A 20,294-nucleotide genomic window follows, 5' to 3' on the forward strand; every position below is an offset into this window, starting at 1 on the left:
CACCCCACATTGCAGCTTTGAGGATGAAAGCCTAGGCTCCCACTCAGCCTTTGATTGCCTGGGGCAGGGGGCGGGTGTGGCCCCAGCATTTTTTCTCTGGTGTTTGGCTGCAGGACAGCAGTGTTTGTCTAAGAGTTTTCTGTCTTCCTAGGTTGCCCCTTTTGTGGTCCTTTGGCTAAAGAGGACAAGTTTTGTTGGGGATTTTGTTTTTGTGCTCATTGGCATTTCCACATTGCTGGCTTCTTCAGGTCCACATTTGGGATATAAGAGGCACGAGACAATAAGAAAACAGAGGGACTTGCCTCCGTTCCCAACCTCAGGTCCTGAAATCCCTAGCTGCTCCACTCTGCCTTTTTCTTTCCCCCTTTCAGAGTCTTCTTTTGTTTGCATCTTAAATAACATTCAGGGTTTTCAGGGTTTCTTCATAGGAGGACCAGAGAGAAGTGTGTCTACTCCATTTCCCGGAACGGGAAAGCCTCTCATTGATTTATAACAGATGCACTATCTTCTTGCATCATTCTGAGGATATTGATGGTATTTATTTTGAAGTTTTTTCCCCCCATCAGCTTTTTTTTTTCCTTTTTAGTTTGATACTTCTCTTTTGTAACATTGGTTTTCCACAGGTGTTTGCTCAGTCTTGAGGGTCTGCTCACGTTTGTGTTCACAGGTTCCTCTGGGGCCAAGGCCAATGGCAGTGGTCTGAGGGGGTGACTGTGGAAAGGGAAGGGCCCACAGTAGCGTTTTTTTTTGGCAGTGGGATGGGGACTCCCTTTTCCCAAGGCTGTGTCCCAACTTTCTGGCCTCAACATCCCTCTCACTGCCTTCACCTCTGAATAAATTCCACTGTTGCTCACAGATCATCCCTGGAGGAAGGGGCAGCTGACCTGCCATTGCCTAGGCCTTCACACTGCTGCCTGCCCCAGGCCCCCTCCAGCCCCTGCACATGGGGCCTGGGGGCTTCAAGCATTCAGGAATTGCCCCCTGGCTTAGGATATTGCTTCCCCCATCAGGATGCAGATTCCTCCTGCCCTCTGACCCCATCTGCCCTCTCCCTTTCCAGAATTCCCCAAGGTGTCTTATCTGCTGATCTCGTTTATAGATTTGTTCTTTTATTTTCTTCTTCCTATTTAATTTTATTCATAGGGATCTGGGCCCTGAGGAGAGGTTTGCTGTGTGCTTGGCTCACCTTCTTGCTTCAGTCTCCTTCATGTTTTCAGTGTGAGGATAGTAGTAGCCATCACTGATTGTCACATCTTGTGCTCACACTCACCTTTGCATTTCATCCTCCACTTCATTCTCTGCTTTGGATATCATTATGGCCATTTTACACCAGGGGAAACTGAGACTTGGAGAGGTTGACCACTATGTCCAGGTTCTCACAGTTGGTAGGAGGCAGAGCTAAGATGGGAGTTCAGGCCTGTTGACCCAAAGCCTGGGCTGCCCCTTTGCAGTCATAGCCCCATGGGTGCTAGGACATAGTAATGACTGGGTGAGGGCAGCTGCCACCAAGCAGAAGCAGGAAAGAAGCCTCATGGCATTTAAGCGAATGATTTCCTTAACTGAATTTGTAAATTCATGTCCCTTCCAAACGTAATTTGGCCTTGCTTTTTTCTCTTGGCCTAGAAGATAAACTGTCTAGGGTTTCACCTTCCTCTAGTGAAGGAGGATAGCAAGGAAGAGAGTGACAAGTGGAGACCGGGCATCCTCTCACTCTCTTCACACTTAGCATTTCTTTTCTCCCTTAAATTTTTTCTTTTAATTTCAGCTCTCCACAAAGTTGTCCTCCTCTGTCTTCCTGTAATCATCCTGTCATACTCCACTCTTAACCCCACCTACTTCTGGTTTGCATTAGGGATGGGCAGCTTTTAGACTTGCCCTGCATCTACCAGCCCTCAGTTCATCAGGCATGAGCTCCAGGGACCAGGGCCCTCCCTGCTGGTGCCTGATGGGTCTAAAAGCCTCCCTCCCAGGCTGTTGACTGAGGGCTCAATCCTATCACTGACTCAGATGCTCCTAGGTTGAATGCCCAACCCCTTCCCACCAGCATCTTCTGAGACAGGTATGCTGGGGAGCCAGGTGTGCTGCCTCAACCTGCAATGAACTTGCTCCATCAAGGAAGCCTATGACATGTGACTCTGTTTCCCTTGGGTCCTTTTATAAGGGCAGGGCACAGAAGTGATGCCCTTGGCCCTGTAACTTTAGGAGGTACCTAGCCTTCAGAGCTTATGCTTAGCAAAATTCAAGCATCTTCCTGGAACATCAGCAGGGACACAGGCCTTTGCTACAGCACACCCTGCTTCTAGCTCCCAAGAAGCATAGATAGCCCAAGGACCGTGGGTTCTGGAGGTAACTCAGGAATAGACAGCTTCCAGAGGCATGCTGCAAGGGCCAAGAGCCACAAGATGCCCCTTCAGTCCTGACAAATGCTTTGAAACAGAAATGGGGGTGTGCCTGCTCAGGCCTCATTGTATCCTTTTCAGCCTGATTTCTCTGTTTCTGGGAAGAAAAAGTAAACAGCAGTAGCCAACTTACTGTCCATGTCTTTGCTCATTACTTTGGGGAACGGAATCATGTTTTTCTTTCCATATATGTGAAAATGTTAAGTACATAACAGCCAGATTAATCCATCTGCATAAATTGGCTAATTATGTTAATTCTGAGTCACAGAATTCAGTCTCATTAAGCAATTTAGACTTGTGAGCATTTTAAGAGAGTAGTTTAAGCTGTAGATTAATCCTCAAAGGCTCCAAGTGCATCTTAGGCTGCAGTGAGATTTCAAATGCATTGGAAAGTTTGAGGTATTTAGGCTTTGTGGGCAGTTGCTGCTTTAGGAGCCCATGCTATTGGGACCCAGGGTCTCCCCATCTCCTACATTCTTATCAAAGACACCTGTGTCCTTGGCTAGACTAAGAAGAAGCCATGGAAAAGGGGAGATGGATAAGAATCCTCCAGAATTCCTTCTCCCCCATGTCTCCCTGGTGGCTGCTCCCTCCCCAGGCCACCCTGCTGCAGCCACCCTGGTGAGGCTGATTTTTGAATACTATGGGTGGCACAGATCTGGGTTTCTGATATTGTTCTAGCAAACACCGAGTGAGGAGTAGCTTCACTCCTGGGTATATGTGAGAAAGACAAACAGACAGATAGAGGCAAAGAGGGAGACAAGCTATCAGTGGCCTTTGTTCATGGCAAGTATGAATGTCTTATTAGGGTATTTTCTCTGTCTCCTTCAGAGGTGAGTTTGGCACATGTGCACCGGTACTCTGTAAGGAATATGTGTCCTCTCAGGGTCCCTTGCTGTCCTCACTTACAATGTGTATGTATGGGTGGTCCATCCAGTTGGAAGCTTGGTCCTCAATCCTTTGTCTCAGGAGACCAGCTCTCAGTCAATAAGTGTCTGTTCTCTAGCCCCATTCCCTAGTGGGGAGACCACAAGTCAGCCTAGATTTCAAATCTCTAGACTATTGCTAAGGCTCTTCCAGTTTTTACCATCTTTTGAAGCCACAACACATCCAAGACCCTATGGCAGGAAGTTCCCAGGTATTTGCTGGTGTACCATTGGGAGAGAGATAGGATGGCCCATCAGAAGATCTGGTGAAGAGCATCATGTCAGGAGAGACTTCACATGAGATCAGCCACTTGTCTCCAGGGCACTTTAGGCAACAATGATGAATGTAGATGTGCCTAACAATGTGGCAAACCACATCTCCCCAGGATTAATAAGACAAAGTTATCATGTGTGGACACATGCAGAGATTTGAGGGCCCTGTTTTTGTCTTAGGTGATAATAAGAATTGACAGAAAACTTTTAACTTGTAGCATTTCTAAACAGTCATTGAAACTTCCGTTGGCCCAGACTGGCTGCCTGTAGGACAAAATGTACTATAGTTTTGTTGGAGAAATACGAAACAAAATAAAAACACCAAAACACAGTTCTCTGTGGATTTACTAAAATAAACTCAGGATTAATGAGCAAAATTTGTTGGGGAGGCCTATTTATCACACTCAGAAAGCTACCATCTAATTTTACTTGCTGCTGTTCATTGCTCTTGCATTGCTATTCATTTGCTGGAGGCAGAATGCATTACTTCTCAGTAAACAAAAATGGAACCGGTGTGTCCCACTCCCTACCTTCCTCTAGATGGTACAGCCTGGGCAGGATAGCTGCCTTCTTATGTCCGTGTGTGTGATATGCATGCATATGTGTGTGCACGTATGTGTGTGTGTTTGCATTTGTGTGTGTGTATATCTTCCTATTGCCTTTTAATATTGAACTTTCTCACAAAGTTTTAAGGAGAAATGCTATGTCTTGTGTTGCTTTGTAGGGTAGACTGCATGTTGATAGGTTAGCCTTGCCTTATACAAGTCCATTATTTGAAAAGTTTCAATATAAATTAGAAGCAAGGGAAGAGAAGGTCATCCTGTGGAAAAAAAAGTCTTTATTTTGCTTCATTTTAACTTTCCCAAGAGACTTGTAAAATCATTCATTTCAGCCAGTTCTCCCAGGGCATTTAAAATATTATTAGGTTTAGGCAATTTCACAGGTATGAATTTAGCATTTAAAGGAAGGCAGTCTGTTTTATTCTTTACTGGATGGAGCTTCTGCGCATAACCAGAATTGTCTATTAGGGGATTGAGCCCTCATAGCATTCAGTCGTTCGTCTGAACACAAGGTGGTCAATTACAACAAAGCACTGACTTCTACTTAATGCAGCTCCACCTTTGAGCCCAAAATTCATCCATAGAGTACAACTGTCTGACCAACCAAGCGTATTTATTATGCTACCAGTCAGCTCTGAACCCAGCACACTGAAAAGCAATCCATGAGCAAGGTAGCAACTGGGAGTTACTTTGCCATCAGATGATCTGTCTGAATTATTTTTGTACCCGACAATTTATAGCAAATGGGACTTTCTCTTTTCATTAGAGAAATGATTACTGTTTTTCTTCTGTTTGGCATTTCCAGAAAGCCATTCACATTTAAAGTTAATATTGGGACAGCAGGTTTCTACCAAAAATATTTACTTTCTCTTTGTTGGCAACTTGTCAGTATTGGGGAAAATAGATACTTCAGTAAAATGTAAATAAATGAGGCTTTCCCACACATCAGTCACTCTCCCAAGATGAAGATTATGAGAGGTGTTGGAAATTGTGTTAATCATATGTTTTTATATATTTGTAGATGTGTTCTGGCTTCTCATTCTTCTTGTTCAGAAATTAGCATTTCAACACACAGAACTTGTACGGAGAAGTCATAGAATGGCAGGTTGAATTCACTGATAGGAAATCAGAGGCCAAGCAGGTCTCCTGCTCTGGAGATCCTGTTACCAAATCTCTGGGTATAAGAGCTGCAGCTCTTGGCAGCAACCAGTGCCAGGACCTCAGTATATTTTCTCATTAATCTGCTCAGTGACCAGAGCAGTTATAGAAAGCAGGGATTTAGAGAGATGAAGATCCTGGTCCAAAGTCATGTAGAGCCACAATTTCCACCCAACTAGCTCTGAACCACTTCCCTCACTATGAGCTGCTGTTACCTTTGCCACACCACACCACCAACCTCCTGCACAGGAGGTGACCCTTCTCCTGGGGTGTCACGACTGAGCACAGGGACCCCATGTGCCTGACACAGCAATGGAGATGGCATCCCTGGACCCAGCAACCAGAGACTGTGGAAAGCATTCCTTCTGGGCCATCCCAACTCCTCCTTTCCATCCAGAACACAAAGAGGAGGAAATCCCAGCAAGCTGATGGAGCAGCCCATGTGGATGGTGGCTAGAGGTGGTTCAGCCCTGCCTATAACAGGGAGAGATGAACCCCACAATAGATGCCAGCACACCTGGAAAAGATTTGGCCCTCTTTGATCTTCAAAGGGAAATTAACTCTTATGCTATTAAAATTAACAATCTCTCTTTATCAAAAGACATCATAAAGTGAGAAGACAAACCATCAACTGGGAGAAGCTATTTATGACATATAGCCAAAAAAAGATTCATTCCCAGCACAAGCAAGACTAAACAATATATTATTTAAGTGTATATGCAGTTGTAATGGAATGATAGTTTTTAAAAGACAATGGAATGAATAATCCAAAATTCTGAGCAGCTTTCTCTGCAAGAGAGGCCAGAGCCACTCACCTTCTCATTTTTGTATTGGGTGGAGTATTCATGGGTTTCCATTATTTTATTAGGCTTTGTAACTAGGATATATCTGACATACGATATTTTATATGTATCAAGTAGTATAATTTTTAAAATATAGTTGATTTTTTTTATTATTTGCAGATTCTGTTTGTAAATGCATCTACTTGCTAAAATGTATCTGTGACCTCAAAATCAATACTTGGAGTGCTTTCACAGCCTGGCACATTAGTAGGGGTGAAAACTTTGAGTCACCCGATGCACACTTTCCCAGCTGGGGTCAAACACGGTGATGTGCTGCCTTCTCATTTCAACTCCCATTTTGTAAATGAATGAACTGTTCACAGTATAGTCAGTGCCAAGCTTTTGCATCTATGTGCTTTTTCTTGGTGGCGCTGAAGTGCTGTCTAGTGTTCTTAAGCACAAGAAGGCTGAGATGTGCCTTATGGAGAAAATACTTTTGTTAGATGACCTTCTTTCAGGCCTGAGTGCTATCGGCCTTGAGCTCAATGTTGATGAATCAATACATATTAAATAAGGCATATTTAAGCAGAAACACACACAAAACAAAGTTATGTATTATTCAGTTGATGAAAATGTTGTGACCAGAAGCTCACACAAACCTAACCCTCTGTTTCCCCTAGAAGCAGTGGTTCAGTATTCACTAATTCACCTTTCTCTATGACTTATAGAATAATGAGAATCAACTCTAACAAAGGCAGACATTTATTATTAAAAATATGTTATAAAAACAAACGAAGTAGGTATTGTTATGCCCATTTTTATAGATGGGGAAATTGAGGCTCATCAGGGTCTGATGGGATGCCACCATACTTAACTGTGTGCCAGGCCCTTATTAAACCTGACTGGCACCCTCATGAGGTCGGTGCAATAGCTTTCATCATTGCCATTTACAGAAAGCTGAGGTTAGCGAGGCACGGTGGCTGGGCCAGAGTCATGTGGCAGTAGATTGCCCTTGACTCTCACCTGTGGCATGACTTGACTCCGTCCTGCTTTGTCCAAGGCACATGTGTGCGAGCCCCACTCTGCAGGGCATCTGCTTGGAGAGCTGACCTCCAGGCATTTACCAAAGTCAACCTTGTGGTTGCCCTCTTGGTGCCTGGATCATGGTGCCCTCCCAGGTCCTTCCCCTGGCCAGGTAGCTAAGGTAGTCAAAAAGAAGAAGGGAAACAGAGAACCAAAGTGAGAATATGTGGTGCTGAAGTTGAATTGATTCCTGCTGCTTGTTTGTAAGGCTTTCAAGCTATAGAAAATAGTTCTTCCAATGATGCTGACCTCATCCTCAATCACTGCCATGCCCATTGGGGTGATGCTCCCAAATGGCCCTTGGCAGTGTTGTTGAACTCCTGATGCCCCCCAGACCTCAGCCATGCCCTTGTTTTTGCTGTAAGTTTCTTGACAATTGACTTTGAGTACACTCCCCAGGCTTTGGGTACAAGAGTTGCCAGTTATGCCTGGTGTTACACCTAAGTGGGGGGCCAAGAACTGTACCCTCATGTGGCCTTCCCTCCCCTTACCACCCACTATCCTGCCTGGCTGCCAATGACTCTTGTATTCTATTCTGTTGACTCATAACTGGGGAACTTCAGGGCAAATGTTAAGGGAAAACCTTAGGGAAACGAACTTTCAAAACTGGATAAAATGAATATGCAGAATGAATGAATTTACTATAGAGACATCTTCAAATTCTCTGCAGGTTTTCTTTAGGTAGGATGTTTCTCACCCTGGCAAATTATAAAGAGGACTTAATTATTTGTTTACAATCCATATGTTACTGGGCAGGAGATTAAAGGACTACAAAAATTGAGATTTATGTATTAGGGAGCTCTGCTCACCGACTATCACAGTGACAGCAGAGAATCTACACAATTCTTGTTGAAATTGAATGGACAATGGGATTTTAATTCACATAAAGTTTTTGTCCCTGAGTCCTGGGGTGGATTTCCCCTCTCTTCCTGCTTGAACTCTACAGGTCTCTTTTAACCTCAGGGAAAAGTCACTGTTTTGTTTTTTAAACCAAAATATCAATTATCCTCAAAGTTCCTGTTTTTGAGTACCTACTACAGTTTGATATAGACTCTTAGAGTTAAAATAAATAGGCCCCGTCCAGTCTGGGGGAGGGGGAGGACTTCTGCTTGGTGAGGTTGTTCCCCACCCCCCGCCCCAAGAGGAGGTGCTGCCTGGGCTGGAGTTGCAGGTAGGGTGGAGATGAAGGATGTATCAGGCCTCATGCATGTTTGATTTTGTAAAATAAAGTGCAGTTCCTCCCTACCATTTGCAACCATGAATAGTCACATCTGGGAAGAGTCTTTAAGGACACGGGGAAATGCTGTTTAAAGCTCAAGGAAAACAAGGTTTGGGGAAGCAATTATATGCTGCAGGCAAAGAAAAATACTAGAAGGAAATAACCAAAATATTATCCCTGGTTGTTTCTTTATTTTCCAAACTTCTGCAAAGAGCATATATTATTCTCACAATTGAGACTTTCTTCACTGAGTCATAAATAGCTCTAGAATTTACAGTTGTCTTTGGTGAAAGACCTTGGCCATCGCATAGAAGTAGCTGTGCTCGGTGTGTGAAGGGCTTCCTGGGGACCTCTGAGAGGTGTCTGTAGAGGCTGAACCACCCTCTAAGGAGTTCTGACCCAGGAAGGGGTCTCAGAGAAGTCCAATTTGTCATATCTACTGGTACACAGAAAGCATGAGCTGTCACCCGCCCTGCTTCCCAGCTGCTGCTGACCATCATTGAGAATCCCTCCTTGGGTGTGGCACTTGGGGGGCAAGGGGGACCACACCAGCTGGGCAGAGAGTGTCATCTGTAATTGTGGCAAATACTAGGCATGGGACAGGGAGAGACAGAGGGCTGTGAGGCAGGTGTTGGAGGACGGCATGTGGGAGCTACTCACCCCCTCTTTTGGGGTGTTCTTGAAAAAGTCCTCACCAGGCCTGGACCCTACAGACTCCTCCTGGGTACGTGGAACCTGAAGACAGAGGGAAGTGAGAGACAAAGGAAGCCCAGGACCCACAGCACCCTCTCTAAGGGGAAGAGTGCGGGCTTGTAGTTTCCAGAGTAAAAGCTCCTTGTTTGGTTCATTATCATTATGAAACAGGCATGGAGTAAGAAAAGGAAGAGAAATCCATCTAAACTGTTAGCAGCTGGGAAAATTGAAAAAGATCCTGGAGTTCTATTATAGTAACGCTGATTTTTTTTTTTTTTTTTTTAATTACCAGTGTGACGTAATGGCACCCAGGGAACATTTAAATCCCACAATTTTGAAGTTCCCTTTGTGGTTTTTGCACAATAGAAACACTTGATGGTGTGGCCCAAGGCGTCATTTTAGGTCTTTCACAAGAGAGGAGAAGGGCTTCCAAAATCCCTCTGGGGCCCCATTCTTGGCCTGAGTTCTTGGCCTTGCTTCTCTCTGAGCCTCCCTCCCCTTGCGCTTTCAGGCGTCCGCATGTTGGACGGCGACGTCACAGACGTGGTCGAGGCCAAGTCGCTGGGCATCAGACCCAACTACATCGACATTTACAGCGCGAGCTGGGGGCCGGACGACGACGGGAGGACGGTGGACGGGCCGGGCCGACTGGCGAAGCAGGCTTTCGAATATGGCATTAAAAAGGTGTGAGTAACCCAGGGCTGCAGTGGAAGCAGGGGCCGGGGGTGGGGAAGAGTAGGAGGGTCCTGCCATGCCAGGGCCAGGTGAAGGTAGGGTCCGGTGCCAGCTCGAAGTGGAACCGCCTCACCTACTTCCAGGCTAGCTGCTCCAGCCAGTGGTCCGGCCAGCCCTAGGAAAGATTGTTTTGGGAGTCGGCCCCCTGCCCACAGGCACACCCAGCCATGGGACTTTCTGAGGCCATTGGGAGGCTCTCTAACCTAGCGCCCCCACCACAGCAGGAATCAGGTTTTAGATGCCCTCCCTTCCAGAGCTCAGCTTGGCATATTTCGAGTTCCTTGGGTGTACCCTCAGCATAGACTAAACAGAGCAAGCATCTGAGAAACTGGTTCCCTTTGGACAGGCCAAAGGGGAAGCTGAGCCAGGTGGACAGATGGACAGGTGATCATCCATTCTGGATCCTGGTGGATTAGACAGGCTGGTGGAGGTGAGAGTGGCTCTAAGCTGCACAAGTTCTTAAAAGTGGGTTGGCAAGGCAGATACAGAGGCAAGGGTGGCTTCTCGGGGTGGGCCCCCAGAGCTGTGGTCAGGGTCACCGGTGGCCCTGGGTGCCAGTGGGGGTTCCAGCAGGGCACCTAGGCCTCCCAGAACCAGCATATTCACCTCTGACTCCTCTCGTGTGGGATGGGGGGGTGTGTGTGTGTGTGGAAACTCAAGCCGACTTAATTAAAGTTCTTATCTTATTGTAATCCATACCCATCAATTAAAATGTGGTTGATGAAATCAAATAGTACCAGGAAGGTTGTGTTGAAGAAGCATTTCTTTGTCCCCACTCTGCCCAACCCCCAGTCCTGGGGAGCCATTAAAAACTCTTTTCACAATTTCTTTTTTCTAAGTAATATGATTTAATGCTATTTCTGCATATATTGAGTTTGGTCACTGTCTACTGATTTCTGGATATGAGGGACTGAGTCTTATATCTTGGGATGCCCCTCTTCCTTGGCCTCCTCTCTTCTGAACACCCAGGATTTTTCTCCCATTTGCTTACGTTTCCTGGGCTTGTGGCCTCAAAGCCCATCCTCCACTCATGACCAGGTTTTGACCAGGTGTGACCAGGTGTGACCAGGTATAGCCGAGAATGACTGGGGTGAGCCTTCTCCCGTGAATGTGGGGTTGCTCCAGAAGGATGACACGGCAGCAAGCGTCTTCCACCCCCACGGTCCTCACTGCCAACCACTCTGGGCACGACTGCCTGAGAAACTGGTGACATGCCTGAGAAACTGGTGACTCAGAATGGGGGTGTACATTCTTGCGTCCCTCTAGGACTGACCCAGACACTGCCCAAGAACATGCATACTTCTGAGAATTAGAGTGAAAGAAGAAGGGAGACAGAGACACACAGAGACCCTTCCACAGCCTTCTGTGTTGTGCTCATGCTTGGGGCACATCACAGCTTCCTGTCATCCCCATCACTCCAGGAAAACACTAAGGTTGCTGCACTCAGGACAGTGAAGCCCCTGAGATGAGCTGGTGCTGGGCCAGGGAAAGAGAGCTGGGCTGCAGGGATGGCCAAGGTAGCTGCCACTCACAAGGAGCTTCCCAAATCCATAAGTCAAGACTTCCCCATACACAACCCTTGCACCCCCAGGTCACTTGGTGTGCCCTCTTGGTGACTAATGAAGCTTCATTTAATGGTAGGTAGTTTACAGATTGCATTTTCTTTATGGAATTATTGCTTTGAATGGTTTTCATTTTATTTTATTTTATTTTATTTTTTTTTATTTTTTTTTTTAAGAGAAAGGGAGGAAGGGAAGGAAAGACAGAGAAGGAAGGAAGGATAGAAGGAAGGAAGGGAGGAAGAAAGGGAAACATTTTCAAACATTTTCTTGTTTTATTATATTTTGTTTGTCCGTTTGTTCTTTACATGGGCTGGGGCCGGGAATCGAACCGGGGTCCTCCGGCACGGCAGGCAAGCACTCTTGCCCGCTGAGCCACCGCGGCCCGCCCTGAATGGTTTTCATTTTAAATGTGTATCAGGCCCGTGAGCTAATTTCTAAAGATGTGAGGTTTCAGGACAGGGTATCCTATTTCTGAGGGAGTGGGGTCTCATGGTTGGTTTGGTTGGGGACATTGGTTTGCACTATTCAAATGATCATTTTGATTCTCTACTTCCTGTTGACTTGTGTCAACAGAAACTGTAAAGGATTTGAGAAAGTTTGTAGCCGTAAAAAGGGAATTTTGCATTCTGGATTCCAAGCAACATCCCCTTTATCAAGCTGTCGGAGGAGTGGGACATTTCAGAGGGGACCATGTGGTTCCCCTGTCATTCTTGTCACAGTTTCTTGAAATATTGAGGTCATTTAATTTTTTCTTTTTTTTTTTTTAGTCATTCTGAAGTAAAATATGTCGCACAGGGAGCCTTTCATCGCAGCTGTCCAAACCTGTCACTGAAAATCCTCCTACAAATTTGATGATCTCAAACTGAATCACATCCCCCATCTGTTTTTCCTCCTCACTGTCCCATTTGTCAGCTGAGGTGTTTTGCCATAAAATCCAACTTCACCCTTTGGGAGATGATGGTGCTGAGGTGGTAGGAGACTTTTAAAAGCCTGGATGGCATAAAAGATCTAGGTAATGTTGGTCCTGGTGAAGACTTCCACCTCACATGGTTTGTCCTTCAGAACGGGAGATTTAACATCACTGCAGGTCAAAACACAGCTCAAAACGTTGGCCTTGTCTTGACGGCACGCAGTAATGGTGCTTCTGATCTCATGGGAAGACGCTCCACTTCCCAGGTGTTTTAGTTTCCTTATTGCTAAAGCAATTGCCATGCAGTAGGTTGGCTTTGACAGCAGGTATTTATTGGCTCATGGTTTTGAGGTGAGGAGAAGTCCAAAATCCAAGCATTAGCAAAGTGATGCCTTCTCTCAGAGGCTGTAAGGTTCAGAGGCTGGCTGCTGGTGAGCCTCGGTCCTCGGCCTGCCTCCCTCTGTCACATGGCAGTGCACATGGCGGCTTCTCCTGGCTTCTCCCTTCTCTTCCAGGCCCCATTGACTTCCAGCTTCTGGTTGCTCCCTCTGTTGCTCTCTGTCTGTCTGTCTGTCTCTCTCTCTCTCTCTCTCTGTTACTTTCCCTATAAGGCCTTTGGTAACAGGATGAAGACCCATCCTGACTCAGCTGGGCCACACCTTATCTGAAGTAACCTCATCAAAGGTCCCATTTACAAGAGTTCACACCCACAAGTCTAAGAACATGTTTTTCTGAGGTATGTACCTCCAAACCACCACAAAAGGCAAGATACTGAAATAAGTCTTGGTAGGGTTGAAGTTGTGGCTTTACTGACAAGATATGCACATTCACGAGTAGGATCAAAATGCCCTACTACTCTTCGACCTGTGACTTCCAGAAATGTGGGAATCCTGGGAAGGGAAAATGTGATCCTCAAGGACAATTAAAAATTTGCTTACCACCTTGGAGGAGCTACATGTTTCCATCCCCTAATTCCCATGTTCCTGCTGCAGGTTTTAAACAGGGAAAGAGGCTTTTTGATGCCTGGACACCTGCGAGGACTAGTGGGTCTAGTAGTAAATGCACAGTGTAAGGGGAGAAACACTCAGACCATCAGCATTCTAGGCTCTTGTTACTCAAAGTAAGGTCCAGAAGCAGCAGTGCTAGTGTCATCTCGGACCCACAGAACCAGCATCTGCATTTTAACAAGATCTCCAGGTGATATTCATTGGGACATTCAAGTTCAAAAAGTACATTTTTAGGACATTCCCCAGTCTGCTGGAGCAAGGAGGTGATATGTTCCAAGTTGCAAAATGACACCATTTTATAAATAATTTGGGATAGGGTGGGAAGTCAAGGTGATACTCTGAGGTGATTTTCACATGGACTGAAGCTAGGTGTTGTGGGTTAAATATTTTTTTAATTGGATTTTAGTTGCTTTAAACTAGCTTCTGGTTAATCTCTTTTACTGATTGTGATGTGCCTGGACACACCTATTTCCTTAGTACTTTGCACCTTTCTTCAAGAAGGTTAGTCTTTTGCTAAAAGTGAGTGGCCTTGAAACTGAGTTCTTCCGGCCAGACAGTGACACCATTGAGATTAGAGGACAGCTGCAGTGAGGTAGGAGGGGCCAGGCATGCTCAAGCACCCTTTCTGTGGGCCTTGTTGACTGCCTCAGGTGGGGACTGGAGGAAACGCAAGAAAAGATTATGAAAAATTGGCACAGAAAGGCCAGGGAACCACAAGCTCCCTTGGTCTACAAAACAGAGTGTCTATAAAGGGCCTATAGAGCAGGCCTGCCTGCACAACAAATGTTGGGCTGGAACTTTCTGAGGGTGATTTTAATGCTTCCAGTCAGCGGTAGGGATTCAATTTGGCTCTACAGGGTTTGCAGAATTTTGTTGAAAGTGACCTTTACATTGGCCAAATATTGGGTGTAAGTATCAACTTCCTGCCATGTGGTTTGGAAGGGAGAAGATCCTTTGTAAGGAAGCTGGAAGTCACCAGGCCGGTGTGCCCAGTTTCCTGTGACCCTGGTGTGGGCGCCACTCTATGGAAGCTGGTCCATGCATGACCAACAGGTGCAACCATTTGGATTAAATTAGTTTGTTCTCTCTTGGATTTGTTTCTCTTAAACTGGTGTCTGTGGTTGGAAGGACCACTCAGCTGGGTCAGAGATCATTGATCCTGTGGGTATGAAATACAACCAACTTGCAGGAATCTGCCCCATACCCCTCCTCTCTTTAAAAGACTTGCTTCCACATGCTCGTTCTTGAAAACTGAAACCATTCCAAGTGCACATTCGCTGGCGTTGATGGTCTGACATCGCCAACACTTGCCCACGACAGAGAGCCTAGGGAGCTCTCACCTGGGCAGCCGCGGCCATTCCAGAACGGGACCCTCAGTGCCTGTTCAGCCCTTGCTCAGAGTCCACTGCCCCATCCCTATTTGCAAAACTCACTCCCTTTTCTAAGACAGGTGCTTTTTCCACGCTGTGTTCAGGATAAATTCCTTCTCTCCCCGCAGGACCAGCTCCTCAAGTTGAGAAAACTCAACGTGATGTAAATATGCCACCATCGTCTCTAATTTCAGTCTTACTTGCGGCACAGCTTGGTCTTTTTTATTGCAGGCCATTATGTTGGGTTGAGAACCTCCCGTGAGGCCAGGCTCAAGGGGCCCCGGCTGCTGTGGCTGATGCCTCGTTCTTCTCACCCTTCAGGGCCGTGATGGCCTGGGCTCCATCTTCGTCTGGGCCTCGGGGAACGGCGGGAGAGAGGGGGACTACTGCTCGTGCGACGGCTACACCAACAGCATTTACACCATCTCCGTCAGCAGCACTACCGAGAACGGATACAAGCCCTGGTACCTGGAGGAGTGCCCGTCCACCTTGACCACCACCTACAGCAGCGGGGCCTTTTACGAACGGAAAATTGTGAGTTCTCTTGGCAGGTTGGAGCATTGAGGGTACACGAGCTCAGCCTTTTGGAGATCACTTCCTTTTCCCCTGAGCAGAAGATGGGTGAGACTGAGGCAGTGCACCTGGGACCTGGGTCCCAACCTCACCCGACAGTGAGCTAGCGGGACCTCAGGGTAAACCCCAGCTCCTTGGCAACCCTCCTCCCAGTTAAAACCACTAGGACCTCCTATGGCTTCAAGGATTTAAAAGTGTCATTTCAGAGTGGAACCCTTTCTCATCGTGATGTCTGCTTCGATGGTCACATCACTTGCCATTCTATTGACCAGTTCAGTTTCAACACGTAAATGGAGTAAGAGAAAATGTTGGTTTTATACTGAGACATCTTAGAAACCCAGGTGTTCTTCTAGGCATCCCTTTCCCACAAAAGCATTCTCCCTGAATACTTTTAAGTCTGTCCATTGCGCTCATTTAAATTAATGTGCATCTAATCTATTTTTTAAAAAGTAACCATGTTAGCATAGGGTGGAAGTTAATGCTCTTTTTCCCTCCCCTACGTATGTTCCTCTTTAAAAAAAAAAAAAGAGGCGAGGAAGGTTTCAAATCCAATTTAATGCAGAATTAAAATGCACAGTCATTAAGTGGGTTTTTAGATATTTTAAAAACGAGACCATGGATTCAACTAGTCATGGTTTAATTTTCAAACTCACTAGCATCTTTTCATTTCTCCCGCTGCTTAGCCACATCTTCGGAAATGATTTCCAAATTTATTTTTGTGTTTTGCTATGGGAGCACACAGGTTTCCTGTTCTCTGCTTTGCCATGTGCCCCCCAAAAAGGCAGCCAAGATAACCCCACCCCAGCCTGGCAGCAGCCCGGGCTGGTTTACTAAGGTAGTAATTTAAGTTATTAGTTGTCTTTTCTATTGGAGCACACTCCTCAGGAATGAGCAGCTGAAATTCTGAATGTTGTCCTGTTCGTTTAGAAACCCAGCTCATTTGAACATGGGCTTGCTGGAGTCTTACCAGACGCTTATGCCGAAACCTGACAAAGGCCTGCTGGCTGAATGGGGGCAAGTCAGAGCTTGCGTTATTGGACACTTTGTACTGTGACCTGTGGGCTGGGAGGACGGTGTTTCTCAACCTGGGAGCAGCACTTGCAGCTTTATTTGCTTAATTAAGCACTGCAGTGTGTGTGCATGTGCACGCATGTAGGGCCCTCAGCTGCAAAATGCTTTAATTCTGATTGTATTCTTAATTCTTTTCTCTAAACAGTAATGTGTGAGTAAGAAGTGGTTGGTGGGGGAAGTCGTTGCTAGTTGCTCTCCTGGCACTCTCCTCTGATGGGTTGGATAGCATCTGGTCCAACTCAACTAGAGTGAAGTATTTGCCCTGAATCTTCTCAGATGCCTGGCAAGCGGATAAGCAATTGATCGGGATAGTCGGAGCGGCCCAGTCTTAGGAGTGCGGGTGGGTCTCTGGGGAAATCAAACTGGGCTTTCTCTGTGCTCTCAGTTCCTTTCTGTCCAGTTGAATGCCACTGAGCACCAGCTTGAAATGAGGGAATGCCCAGTGTGGAGAACATGGCTCCCGGTAAAATGAATCAAACCACAAGCAAGCTCTCTCACCCAAAGAGGAGGGCGTGTTTGCTCCCTGGGTCACCGGTTGCCGCTAGTTTCTTCCCTGGGTGAGTCATGTTCCAGGTGTGGCACTGGGATGCCAGCCATGGCCCAGCGCTCCCCTCCTTGGGGAGGCCCCTATGGGGCTGGAGAGCCTGCACAGGAATCACACAGACCTCATGCCCAGCCACCTGCTTTTCCCAACTCAGGCCACTATCGACTGAGCACAGTCCTGCCCTGTCATCCTCCCAAAAGTCCTATGAGGGACATATCAGTTGTGCCTAGGCAGACAATGATCCCATGGTCAGAGAGGTGACATCCTGGTCCCTTTTCCTTTGCCCTTGACTGCTCCCCCACACCGAGATGCCTTGGCTCTGCCAAATGGAAAGGGAAGAGAAGAAGGCTGGTCTCTGCTGATACTCCTGGACCAGTATCCCCATGAACGGGGGACCCAGGCTAGATCCCCTGCACTTGGCAACAGTTGACCCAGCTGAAACATGAGAAAGGAGGACATTCTCTTTGGAAGAGGACCTGGATTGTCAACACCAGGGACATTTCTTCTAAAGGATATGCAAATATATTACCACAAACTTAGTGACTGATGGCAGCACAAACGTGTTATCTCAAGTTCTGTAGGTCAGGAGTGTGACAGGCTCAGCGGGGTCTCTGCTAAGAGGGTCACAGGCCAAAATCAAGGTGTCGGCTGGGCTGTGTTGTTTTCTGGAGGCTCTAGGCGAGAAGTGTTTCCTTGGCAGAATGCAGCTTTATGCTTGGCAACATCCCTATCCACCCTCTGAGAAGAACATCCTGGCGGACAGCCCAATCAGTGACCTGGCCAAAAGTGGGGACTTCCTTCTGGACCCCCTGGCCCCTGGGGTGACTTGTGGGATTGCTACTATCCTGAAGGCCTGGGCAGGTGGTCTTACACACCGAGACTTCTGGGGCGGTGGTGAGTGGGAGCACGTTTCAGGAGACCCAAAGAGATGGAGGAAGGGGGTCGGGCCTTTGTTTCATTATGTTTTTACTTTTGTTTCTCACCATGCATTTGTGCTGCGTGGATGACACATGCTTGTCCCTTATCAGAGTTCACGGCACGTGGCTTCCAAGTGCTGATCTCTCCTCTGCCTTCTCTCCTTGTTCTCACCTCTCTAATAATCCTCTTCCTACAAGCTGGTGGGTCCACATTCCACAAATGTGGTCAAGGGATTTGGCAAGAAGCACTAGACATTCCTGAGACCGTTGGTGGTTAAGACACGTTTGTGTACCTTGGATGTGGGATCACCTCTGCCCAGTGGCAGCATCTTGAGCCACCTCTGACCTCTCGAACTCACCTCTCTCCCACCCTCTCGCCCAGGTCACCACGGATCTGCGCCAGCGCTGCACGGATGGCCACACCGGGACCTCCGTCTCAGCTCCCATGGTGGCGGGCATCATTGCTTTGGCATTAGAAGCAAAGTAAGTTCCCACTTTCCTTCCCTTCTTTTACTTAATGAACATATTATTGTGTTAACATATATATGTCACAAAATTTTCCATTTTAACCATTTGTGAGCATGCTCTTCAGTGACAGTACATTCACAATGTTATGCCATCATCACCACCACCATCTATTACCGAGACTTTTTCATCATCCCAAACAGCAACTCTGCTGTTAATCCCCCTGATCCCCCTTTCCACCAGCCCCTGGTAACCTCTAATGTCCTTTCTGGCTCTATGAATTTGCTTATTCTGGATATTTCATATAAGTGGAATCATACAATATTTTTCCTTTTGTGTCTCTGGCTTCTTTCACTCAATTTATTGTCTTCAAGATTTATCCATGTTATCGCATGTATCAGGACTTCATTCCTTTTTACAGCTGAATGATAGTCCATTGTGGGTATGTACCCCATTTTTCTTTATTCATTCTTACGTGAGTGGACCCCGGGGTTGCTTCCACCGTTTGGCAGTTGTGAATAATGCTGCTATGAACATTGGTGTACAAGTAATCTGTTTGGTCTCCTGGTTTCAATTCTTTGAATATATGTCTAGAAGTGGGGATTGGCAGATGATATGGTAATTCTACATTTAACTTTCTGAGGAATTACCAAACTGTTTTCTGTAGTGACTACACCATTTTGCATTCCCACCAACAGTGTACAAGTATTCCGATTTTCCCACAGTCTCTCCAACAGTTGTTATTTTCCATTTTTTAAATAATAGCCATCCTAGTAAATGTGAAGTATCTCATTGTGGTTTTGGTTCCTTTGATGTTTTAAGGGGTTACAATGTCCTTCCTTAAGTAGGACCATGGAATGTGGGCAGGTGGAACCACAAGCCTGCTACCTGCCATCCACATTACATATGAGACCCCCATTTTAGGCTGCTGCCGCTTCCCTTTATGAACTTTAGCTTGTAAATTGCCCAGAAAATGATGTTTGGTTTATCTAAGCGAAGTAAGAACTCTGAAGTTGTTAGTTTATGGAGAGGTCAGAAAGAAAAGACAGTAATTGCACATGCAGTCCGGGGGTCAAAAGCAAGGTCTAGTTTAGATATTACAACTGACCATTTGCAGTAACCATTTATTATAGATGAGATTTTAAATGATTCACAAAGAATATTCAAGATGCTTAAATCATTATAATGATGTAATTTTGCATGTTGCGTTGTGGTAAGACAAAAGAGCATGAAACTCAAATGTTACCAACTTAGCAAAGAAATAGCTAACTTGTTTCAATTTGTAGGCCAAAAGGTTAGCTTCTTTATTCTGAGGCTTTTTTAAAAAATTCTAAATAATTGCATAGAAAGTTGCATTCACTTCACTATTCTTTGTTCTTTATTTTCTTCCATTCCTCATTGGAAACCTGCAAGGAGATTTGTTACTTAGAACTAAATAGAAAACAAACCCTTTTTAGTGCCAGATTGTTTGATTAAACTTGGCCTTGTGGGGCCCTGAAGACTGGCAGTCATCTTCCTCCTTGTTAGCTCTTCCTCAGAAATCTGCAGGGGGCAAATCAAGCAAGCCTCATTTAAAACAGAGCATTTTATTCTGAAAGAATTGGTTAAAGGCACAAATGAAGGCCAAAGAACCTGAAGGCCCAATTTTGGAGATTGAAATTGGCTAAGGTGTCTCAGCAGCATCACCTGTCACTGCCTGTGCAATATTGTGTTCTAGATCTTTCCCCACCGTGTAGAAGGAAGCAGGGCAAAGCCAGAGTTCTGAATGTAGAGACTCCCAGGGGTGTTGTGTGGGTGGGGGGTGTCTGTGGACAGTGAGTGATGGGAACAAAGAAATGCCCTCGGGTATAAGGATTGTCCAAAGAGAGTCCACAGTTTGGGGCAGTCTTGAGACTTCCTATCCATCTTTCCTTCATTGAAAAACGTTTTCAACACCATTTCCTGCACATATTTGCCATAGGCCTTTATCTGTGACTTTATTGTAAAGTCAAAAATGCAGTGGGATTTCCTTAAAATAAAATGATTCCTCCCATTCTCCTTCTCTGGC

The 20,294-nt window shown here is 46.0% G+C and overlaps 1 protein-coding gene across 1 annotated transcript in view; it reads left to right on the forward strand.

The window, feature by feature from the left end:
* The window catches only part of PCSK6 (proprotein convertase subtilisin/kexin type 6), a 195,625-nt gene that overhangs the window by 93,187 nt on the left and 82,144 nt on the right, over positions 1-20,294 (forward strand). Inside the window, exons 7-9 of the mRNA XM_077124015.1 lie at positions 9,605-9,777; positions 14,999-15,211; positions 18,165-18,265. Of these exons, the coding sequence (XP_076980130.1) occupies positions 9,605-9,777; positions 14,999-15,211; positions 18,165-18,265 (487 nt within the window). The remainder of the gene's footprint in view (positions 1-9,604; positions 9,778-14,998; positions 15,212-18,164; positions 18,266-20,294) is intronic.

Source organism: Tamandua tetradactyla, chromosome 12 (genome assembly GCF_023851605.1).
Source record: "Tamandua tetradactyla isolate mTamTet1 chromosome 12, mTamTet1.pri, whole genome shotgun sequence".
NCBI classification, from domain to species: domain Eukaryota; kingdom Metazoa; phylum Chordata; class Mammalia; order Pilosa; family Myrmecophagidae; genus Tamandua; species Tamandua tetradactyla.